This window comes from Apteryx rowi, unplaced genomic scaffold, assembly GCF_003343035.1.
Source record: "Apteryx rowi isolate R43461 unplaced genomic scaffold, aptRow1 scaffold_131, whole genome shotgun sequence".
In the NCBI taxonomy this organism is placed as follows: Eukaryota; Metazoa; Chordata; class Aves; order Apterygiformes; family Apterygidae; genus Apteryx; species Apteryx rowi.
In genome coordinates, this window is record NW_020447542.1 from 378,366 (window position 1) to 388,500 (window position 10,135).

Consider the following 10,135-nt stretch of genomic DNA (forward strand, 5'->3'; position numbering starts at 1 on the left):
ATCCTTCATCACAGATGCTTCAGTTCCTGTGTTAGCAATACTAGTCTTGCTGCCTGCTTTTTTTTTTTTTTTTTTTTTTAAGTACTTTGTCTCCTGTCAAGACAGAAAAGAAGGATCTCTAGCAAGTACTAACGTAAGCAATGGTAGGCAATACAGGTGCATGGCAAGGGCTGACATATTGCTGACTGTGAATAAGATTATCTTAATGTTCCAAGCAGGTGAAGCAGGCATATCACCTACTAAATACACAATCTACATTACTGTTACCAGGACCAGGTGGGTTATTTAAAAAAAAAAAAAAAAAAAAAGCCACAACTAAAATCTGAAACTGTTTAAAAGCCACTTCCTATAGAATAGTTTCTTATAAAGCCAGACCTGCAGCAGGGTCCTGACCCATTAAACAAGATAGAGCTTGCATGGGGAGGAGGTATACTTCTGCCTTCTATTATGTAGTGTTTTTCTTTGGGTGGTGAATTTAAAAATCAGCATGTACCCAGACATCTTAAAAAAAACAAAACAAACCTAAAAACCTCACAGTCTCCCCAAATCCCAAACCTTGTTTGAACTAGATTTCACTTACAGGAATCCCAGAACATATATGAAGTTTGACTTTGAATTCTGTTTGAAATGCTTCTCTAATGAAGGCAATAGTGCCTCTCCATACTTGGTACCATAAGTCTGATTCCATCTCCCTCTTTGTTTCCCATCAGATAAAGGGGAATTTGAAGGTTTTGTGACTGGCCTTTGCTTCAGCATGATGCTCATTCTGGTTTTTGCACCTCTCACTTGTTCTCTGGTGCTTAAAAGGTAAGGGAATATTGAGTGAACTTGTTAGCTGCACTTCCATTTTACTTAACCCTGAATTTCATAGCACTGGGTCTTTTTTGTCATTAAAAGCAATTCAATTCAAAAGCACAAGACAAAAAGGCCACCCTACTCATTTATACAGTGAGAGCGTTTAGAAACCAGTAACAAGCTGATTAAAATACTTTGACAAAAACCATAATCTTTTACTTTTGATAGTTATCTGAGTACCTCCTGTCTCAAACACCATTAGGATGAACATGGACCATTTCTCAGAATCAAAAATAGGTTATATTCAGAATAAGCGTACACTTGATTATATTGGTCTTTCATTCCCAAGTGATGATCATGTCTCTTATAATTGAAATACAACAACAGCTTCCAGCAGCTTACACAGATTGACATTGCCATTTAAGCACATAGTAGGTATGTAGGGAGCATCTGTAGAGATGAGAAGGAGTGAGGGATGGATGGGTAAGAAGAAGAGARAATAACAAGGATGCCTACAAGATAGGGATGAGGGAAAGAGGTCCTCTTATTTGGGGAAAAATTATTCTTTGTAGTGATAAAGTACACCCGCCCCCCCCAAATTAATCTGAGGTACAAATATTGGGGGCACATACCAACACTGAAAGAAAAATGGCCTGAAAAGTAACAGATTACTTATTTCCAGATACAACCAGTCCAGTTGCATGCAGCCGGTCATATTATTAGTGTGATATCCTAGAATATCACCTTCCTTTTTCTCCTTTTAAAAAGCACCTACCTCAGATATTAAAAGGGCAGCTGCTAAAGGGTAGAGCAACAGACTGTACAAACTGGCTTGAAAGCCGTAATGCATAACATAACTTATTTTAGTTTATGCATCAGGCTAAACTCCTGCCTTTGCTGTTGAGAAACAGAAGACATCACTTCACGCAAGCCTGCTATTCACTTTCTTTTTTCAGTTTTTTTTTACTTTAAGTTGTTCCATGTCTGATCTGGCCTTTCTAAAGAACGTCACACTTTTTTTTTTTTCCTCTGATGAGAGTGTCTGAAACCTACACAAAAGTTTTGCCTCAGAAAGGACTTTATTTTGTTAAAGATAAGATCATGCTTAGCCTAGCTCACTAGGAAAGAACTCTCAGATAACTAGAAAAAAAACAGCAACCAAAAGCCCAGTGTAGCATTACAAAATGACAATGAATTGTAGTAGCAYTGAATGTCTGTAACTGAGAGAAAGGGTCCCAAGGGACCCCTCTTCTTAATCGTTTTGGTTAGATTTGTAAAAAGGGACTCACCGGGCCAGATAAACACCCATCTTCACAGGATCAGCAGAGATCAGACAATTTTATAGCCTCAGGCTTCACCTCAAACCACAACCTAAACAGAGACAAAGTATTTCACATGTAATGAAGTCTGGATTTGACTCGAAGACCAGACAATGCTGAAGTCGACACTGAGGCAGTGATGTACTAGATAACCTCGTAGTACCTCACAGCTGTTTTTTCTGTGAAGTGAATCATTACTCAAAGGTCACACGCTGCTGCTCCAGCAGCCGCTTCTGATAGAGATGATCAGCTCAGGAGTGCTCAGAGCTGGTCCTCCTCCACTCCCACAGAAGATGGTGACTAATGGTCATTGCTGATTGATGTCAATGGGATCAGAGTCAGCCCAAGAGAAAAGTCTCTTGAAATTCGTATACCACTCCCACTGCTTCCCCTCTACAGGGGAATAACAGCCAGCGTCTGGTAGCATGGGGGAGGCAAGAGCCGGCACTGGGAGCCCAGCACGAGGGGAGCTATGGGCACTGGGCGGCGGCGGCCTGGCCTCTGGGAAAGAGCCAAGGAGCGCGACGCTAGGAAATCAGCAGAGGGCGGGGCGGGCAGGGAGGAAAGAAGCACAAAATGAAAAGTAGTCTGAGATTTATACAGAGACTGTAACAAAGATTTACTCTTCCCAAGCCCAGGTCTGCCTTTTGTCCCGTTTACCCCTCACCTCAAGTTCGGTCTGGAAGGTGCCTCAGGGAGCTTGGCCCAGCTCGTGGCTCGCCTGCGGCCTGCCCCAGCCCGGGGCTCGCCGGAGGCCTGCCAGCATGGGGCTGCCCCAGCCCGGGGCTCGCCGGAGGCCTGCCGGCGTGGGGCTGCCCCTGGGGCATGGCCCGGCCCGCGGAGGTGCCCACTGCCCTCTCTGCTCCAGGCTGGCTCCCCTCTCCGGCGGCCACACACGCCCCTTTGCAGGCTGCCCCTGCCCCACGCCTGGCGAGGGGTACAGAGCAGCCCCCCCACACACACACACAGCTGGGATGCAGGCACAGCCCTCCAGCGGCCGACCTCGGCCCCACGGGCCAGCCCGCCTGCGGGACGAGCGTCCGTGTCGCCCCTCGCTGCGGCCGCGGTGCGCCTCGGCCTTCCCGCCCGGCSCCTGCAGCGCCCCGGCCTGGCGGGGCCCGGGGCCTCGTCCACATGCCCACGTGGGCAGCACTGCCCCCGGGGACACTGGAGAGCTTGGCGGTTATTTCAGGTTTTCTTATCTCTGAGCTCCTGAACTCAAGAAAGGAGCTCGAAAGAAATGACCTGGATGAGATGGCTGTCGACAGGCAGGCAGCTAAAACCAGCCTGAACCGCTCCGTCCATGAACTCCATTCTGCCTCTGAAACCCCCCAGTCTCGTCTTCATTCAGGCGCTGGGGGGTTTGAGTGCCAAGGCAGAAATACGGCCTGAGCTCTGAAACAAACACGGTGGATTTGGGTTTTGTAGCAAGCTGGAATGAATTGCCCCTTCATCTATAGCTATTTCAGAGGCAGCTTGTGTGAGCTTTCAGTAAAGGCATGTTTAGATCAGGATCAGATGAAATAGTAAAATATTGTAATAGATCCTGGTAAGGGACAAATTCAGACTGTAAATAAAATTTGTATATGAATGGCAGTTAATATAAATGCATCGGAAATATCAGTCATTTAACCTGAAAATAAACTTGGAGTATTTCTTTACAGGTTGAAGGAATGGTGCTGGCCTAGTGTACCGAATCCAAGAAACAGCACTGCAATCCAAGATATGGCAAGTACTGTTCCAATGGTATGAAAAAACATACAAGGAAGCTTTTTCTTAGTGATTAATCAGTAACACTAGTTATTATTCTTTTCTGAGAGCTCTAGAGCACAAGTTACTCAAAAGTAACCTGTAACTTGTGAGTAATACATCATGGTCTAATGCCACAAAAGTGTCAAAAACAAGATAATATATGTGGTATTTTTCCAAAATCCATTCCTCACCCCTCAAGATCTCTGCATGCTTCAAGAGCAATCCAGGGGCTCTCGTTTTTCAGCTGGTAGCTGTCTGAAAAGGCATCTACTAGTGAAGAAGTACCAAAGTTCAGTAGCACGTTCAAGCCTTGCTCTACCCATAGCTTGTGATAAGGATACCTGTATTTCAGGCCTGAAGTAGTGCCTGAAACTTAGCTGCTGGAAGGAGACTGCTGGAGAGATACAAATTTGTCACTTCCTTGTTCCCAGGCATTAGGATGATGACAGGAAGTATATACCACTGTCAAGCTAAGCTGAAGTCAGGGACTGGGGAGTTCAAAGCCAAATATTCCCATAGGAAAAGGCAAGAGCATGATCAAAGATCAGGCCAGAAGCTGGAAGGTCTCTACAACAAGACACTGTCCAAGATCTAAGACAGAAAACACCAGAATAAAATCAGTAGCAAGAAAGTTTAAGACAACCCTGACAGGCAGGCCTTCCCTTTCCCTTGTCTTGCCTCTTGAACCTAAATGTAGCTACTTTATCTAAAGAGGTTGTGAGCTCACGTGTAGGCTCAGGGAGTCATTCTGCAAAAGCCAGAAAATGTCACAGAACAAAGGAGGATCAGGTGGGCAGATGTACAAGTTCAGAGTTTCAGAAGTGACACTATTAGATGGCTGTAGTTCTACTATTTTATTCTTTTAAAGAACTTGATCTGTTTATGAGCACTGGGCAACTTTCAATTCACAGTTCTCAGATTCAGCTGTTTTTCATTGGCCACTCCAGTAAAAACAACTYCTCTTAATTCTCTTGGTTCTTCTGAATGCATTTAGAAAGTGGGAGATCTAAAAATTCAATACTTGTTCAAAACGAGACTTCCTCAAAGGCAAAAAAACCACCTAGTATATTTAGCAGTTAGAGRGCTGCTTCCTTAAACAAAGAGCAAGACCTGAAGGATTTTTTTAATGTGATAAGGTTGGGGGGATGAGGAGTTAGCAAGTTGGATAGAAGGACAGGAGAAGGTCAGCAAGAAAGAAGTAAGAACAACCAGTCTAAATACCCTAATGTCATATTAGGCATGCCCTCCAAAGAATAATTTGCCATTGTGAAGAAGTGCAAATGAAATACACTGAGGCTGCATCTGACAGAAAGAACAAAGAGGTTTTACGGACTAGAATGCCATAAATACTTTAAAAGAAAAATGCATTTATTTAAAAATCCATTTAACTGTTCCTGCAGAGGCAGAGCAGCTATAAAAGTAAATGAAACCTGTATTAGCCCAGTCCACTAGAGGAATATTATTGGGTTGATAATGTGGCAGAAATAGAAATAACAGATATCAGAGAAGGTCTTTTGGGAAAGCAGAAAGAGCTCTGAGTAGACAACAGAATAAAGCAGTTACCAGAGATTTTCCTAAAGTAAGCTGACATTAGCAACAATTCATGAAATGTGGAGAAAGGCATACCCAATGAGCACTATAAAACTGTTAAATGGGAAGCAATTAGGAAATTTTACCGTTGTGTGTGTGTGTGTGCGTGTGTATGTATATATATATATATACATTTGCAGATTGTTTCAGGAATGATCCTTCTCACAATGTATGAAATCTTGATAGGAACAAACACACATTCCAGACTGGTAGCAAGAGAATTTGTACTTTAAATGCAGACAGAACACCTGATACTGCAATGTAAGGCCATAATACAAATCCCATTGTACAGAGCACCAGGGGGAACTGAGATCGCTCTCAATTCAGACAGCAGACAGATCAGCAAAATGAACTATGGTGACTAACACAGCCAGCCAGTCACCCCATCAGCGTCCTGTCCTTCATGCTTGGACAAGATTCTTCAAAGAAGGGTATCAGACTTCTTGTAGGGAATAGTTACGGGCCTAACCTCACTTCAAGAGGGAACAGTTTATTCCATGAAGCAATGGGATTTCAGAAATCAAGGAAAATTGGTTTTAAGTAACAACCATCTATATGGCAGGTACTGATCCAAGTCTTGTTAAATTCAGTGATATGTACCTTGTAACGATGGCTCTCCCAGACTGTACATGGTATAGAAAACCTTTTTTTTTTTTAAATCACTTGCATTTGTTTTTCCATTCATCAAACATTCCTTGTATACCAAAAAAATCTGAAATCTGCCCTTATTTATTTTTTATATTCAGTGATGTAGGAACAGTATTTTCTAGTCACCGGGAGTTGCAATGTCTTCACTTCTACATGTATATCTACTGCAGTCAGTAAGCCTGCAGTAAATTCACAGAAGTGAGCTAAGCAGGACTTTGCTTTAATGCAAGAACTACCAAACTCTGACACCTGTAAACTTGCAAATGGCATGCCAAGGCAAATAGTGAGTGCTTGTTGAAAGGTACTTACCCAGGTTACAGTATGAGAATATCCTGGTGAGGTTAATATAGTTAATCACCTGCACAAAAAGCAATTGGTTCAACACAATAACGACTTAGAGGTTTTCACCATGAGCTGAACAGTAAGCAGCTCTTTGCAGGCACTGCCAGTCAGCTGATGTGAACAGGGAAGAAGGGGATGGAGCAGAATCTTGTCTTGGTGAGACTGCAGACAAAGTGAGGGCACAGTGCTGGGCTGCAACTGAAGAGTAAGAGTGGATGGTATGGGACCTTGATCTTAGTTTGAGGAAATAGCCTAAGACATCAAGAGTCAAGAAGATACCAGTATGCCTGCATGTGCGCATGCAAAGGCCAGCACACAGTGTGCTTTGGTATTGTAATCAGGCTATTGCAGGCACGCATAGCCCTTGTCCTACTTCTTCAGCACAGGTTGGTCCTGGGAGGTGGAAAATCTACAGCCAATGCTTCTTCTTCACACATTAGTCCCTCTTTCAGATAGAATTTCACAGGGAGCTTATTTTACATATATGTTAGGTGTAGAGTTTGGGCTGCTGTTCATAATAAACATGATAACGGAGGCAAATACCATACAAGTCTTTATTCAAAGCAAGGGAAATGCTGACCATGAACAGGTGTCTGCTTATCCCATTACAAGTGCTAGTTAGAAAAATATTGATATTTTATGTAGGGTTGCTGAGATTTCAGAGAAGAGTCCATTCATTCTCCAATTCAGAACAGAAATTGTGGGAAGAAAGGAAAGGAAACACAGCTTATCCTTATTTATTTCTCACATAAGGACCATAACACTTTAAAGAAATTTAGAGCAACTGAGGAGAAAAAGAAGGAGGAGGCTAATAAATATATCAGAGAACATACCGTCCTGGCCTTAATGTAAAATATATTATGGAGAAAGAGGGAAGACCCAGCAAAACAACCTAAGCAGAAAAGGAGGATGCTTGGCATTACAAACTGTTCTCCATTTAATCATCCAGAATTTTCAAAAACTTGTAACCCAATATATACTCAAATCACAACATGGCATTAAGGTGAATWACAAACTGTAGGTAGAGGCTGATATCAAAAGCTAGTTTGTCTGTCATTCAATTCAAACCACTGCACTTTTCAATTAATGTATGGGTTATGCTTTTTGAAAGCTGTGGGTCTCAGAACAGCATATCCTAAAACCTACATTTTACCAGTGCTACATTTTCTTTCTAGCACACAGAAAAGCAAGAAAAACTTTACTTAAATACTAAAGGAGGGGAGAAATCCTCTTAATAAGCATTTCCATTCATATTCCTAAAACCAATGGAGATAAGATAAAATGCATTAGTTAGCCTTATTATATAGGCAAGACCAGGCTGCCTGTCTCCTAGCTTTATTCTTCTGTCATTTATTTCCGTAAATTGCCAGTTGCACTTTGATATGATTTGATATGCAAATTTTGATACTGAAATTTTGCTTTCTCCTTGTTTTGTCTTACAGACTAATTGGAAACCCATTTCAAGATCACTGCTTCAGGCCCTGACAGACAATGATACCACCAGCCTGCATGTCATAGAGCATGAGTCAAAGGCTCCTTTGAACCTAGAGCTCTTTACAGATGATGTAGAAGACAACAGCAAGTGTGACACATGCCAGTCAGAAACACTTAGGAATAACATAGACATAAGCCTAAGGCATGCACAAATCCCTGAAAAAGCTGTTACAAGTGAAAATGAAGGGGTCATTTCCATTACAGTACCACTCCTGAGTGACTACACCAGCATGGAGTTCAGCCAGAAAGCCCTGATGAGTCTGACAGTGAAGCTGCCTGCAAGAGCTGCTCATCCCCATCTGGAAATGGAGCTAAGCAGTAAGTCAACAAAAACTGAGCAACAAGTTTTGTTTGCTCCTCAAGACTACCTGAAACAAAGCCAGGTAGTATTTATGCCATCTGGACCAACTTTAAGAGGACACATCAATTTGAACTGAAGCATCTTCATACTTTCCCGTACCATAAAGCAAGTTCCAAAACCTCTGAGACTTGAATAGAGACATTAGGACTATATACAATAGTGAGTTTGTGACAATGGTAATTCTCTACTTCAATAAGCTTCCTAGGTGAAATAGATTAATTATAAAATTAGATTAGCTATTTCACCACAGATACTCTGTGCTAATTCCTACAGTCTTCACATGAGCAAAACTTGTGTGGAAGTGTATGAAAAATCTTCCAGTAAGGTACATCTCCTTGCTAATTCCTTTTAATCTGATCACTCGCAGAGAATGTAATAAATTCAACATGGCCAATTGACTCAGTTACCGTACTTGCATTTAGGAGACTTCAGTTCTAGTTCCAGGGCAGTCAGGAAGCCATTTCAACACAATATTGTTCAAGTCATCAGAAGAGTTCTCTGATCAGTTTTAGATATCTAAGACCTATTTTCATGTCTTAAGTTCTTTAGTAAAAATTCTAGGTGTCTACCACTCTGAAGAAGCTCCCCAGTTCTTCCAAGCTGACCAAACAGAAAAGTGAGAAGCCCTGAATTTAAGCAGGCAAAATGATACTTATCCACCTACATAAAGCACTTTATGTTGGATAAAAAGTATTGTGTAAGTAAAGATGATAACTATCATTATTATTACTGGAGTTTCACTTACATTAAATTATGGCTATTTCTTCCTACATGTATCCATATGGACATAGAAATCCATTCACATTCAATGAGAGTAATTGCAGATACCATTTCACACTGGATGAGATAATGAAATCTGTAGAACAGACTTCAAGAATTGAATAGATAGTCCATCTTAGACATCCCCCCCCAAAGCTGGCACAGAGGTGTCATTGGAATATTGGGGCTAAAAGGATCTCCATAATATGCTCTCTATATAATGCTATTATGAAGTTCCACAATGCAAGGAGTCTAAGCTGATTTTCCAGTGACTTACAACATGTTCTCACCATGAACTCTGTAGGCATTATTTGCAGTTTGCAGACCCAGTTTATTATTGTCTCCTCTAGTTTATGAAGCATTTTATTAAAATTATTTTGTAGAGAAAGCCTGATGCTCATTAGACTGATATGTTTAAAATTCTTTCATTAAATTGAAGGCTGATTAGCATTCACAGAAATATTTCAATGCATAGTGGTCATTAGGCAGTACGAGTTATAGAATAGCCATGCTTGCTAAGAGCTCACATAAGCTGCAGATCCCCTGGTTGATTGGTTCAGTGTTTTGTCCACTGGTTTTAACCCTGTGCCTCTGTTAGGATGAGCAGGAGCCAACCCACATTTCATTGTGGGTTTTGCGCTGATCTTTCTCAGCACTTAAAAACCATTGTTATGCCATAAAAATTCATTTTTTCTTACCTCTGCACCTAAATATTATTATACGATGTAGAAAGTATAAGGTAATAAGTAGAATCAAACTAATGGCTTGTGAACATTTGCATATACGAAGTGGCCTTCCTATGTAAAACTCAAAAGGCATTCTGGGCTTTTGACCCAGTCAGTATTGCCTCCATGACAGTAATCATTGACTGACATCTTGCTCAAGAAAATCCATTCATCAAGCTAGGAGAATTTCACTAAAAGTATTCATGGACATATTTGGCTCAAATATAAGGGATGAATATATTCCACTTTCAGTTGTAAAGCTCACAGTACATGTAATTCTTTATTGATATCTTATTATAACAATACCACACTGAATAGTTGTATAATGACTGTAAACGGTACATTTGGAA

The 10,135-nt window shown here is 41.4% G+C and overlaps 1 protein-coding gene across 1 annotated transcript in view; it reads left to right on the plus strand.

The window, feature by feature from the left end:
• Window positions 1-9,794, plus strand: part of LOC112961356 (interleukin-31 receptor subunit alpha-like) — a 34,984-nt gene extending 25,190 nt beyond the window's left edge. Inside the window, exons 14-16 of the mRNA XM_026056440.1 lie at window positions 711-807; window positions 3,779-3,842; window positions 7,889-9,794. Coding sequence (XP_025912225.1) covers window positions 711-807; window positions 3,779-3,842; window positions 7,889-8,377 — 650 coding nt within the window. The 3' untranslated portion in view covers window positions 8,378-9,794. The remainder of the gene's footprint in view (window positions 1-710; window positions 808-3,778; window positions 3,843-7,888) is intronic.
• Window positions 9,795-10,135: the final 341 nt, after the last annotated feature.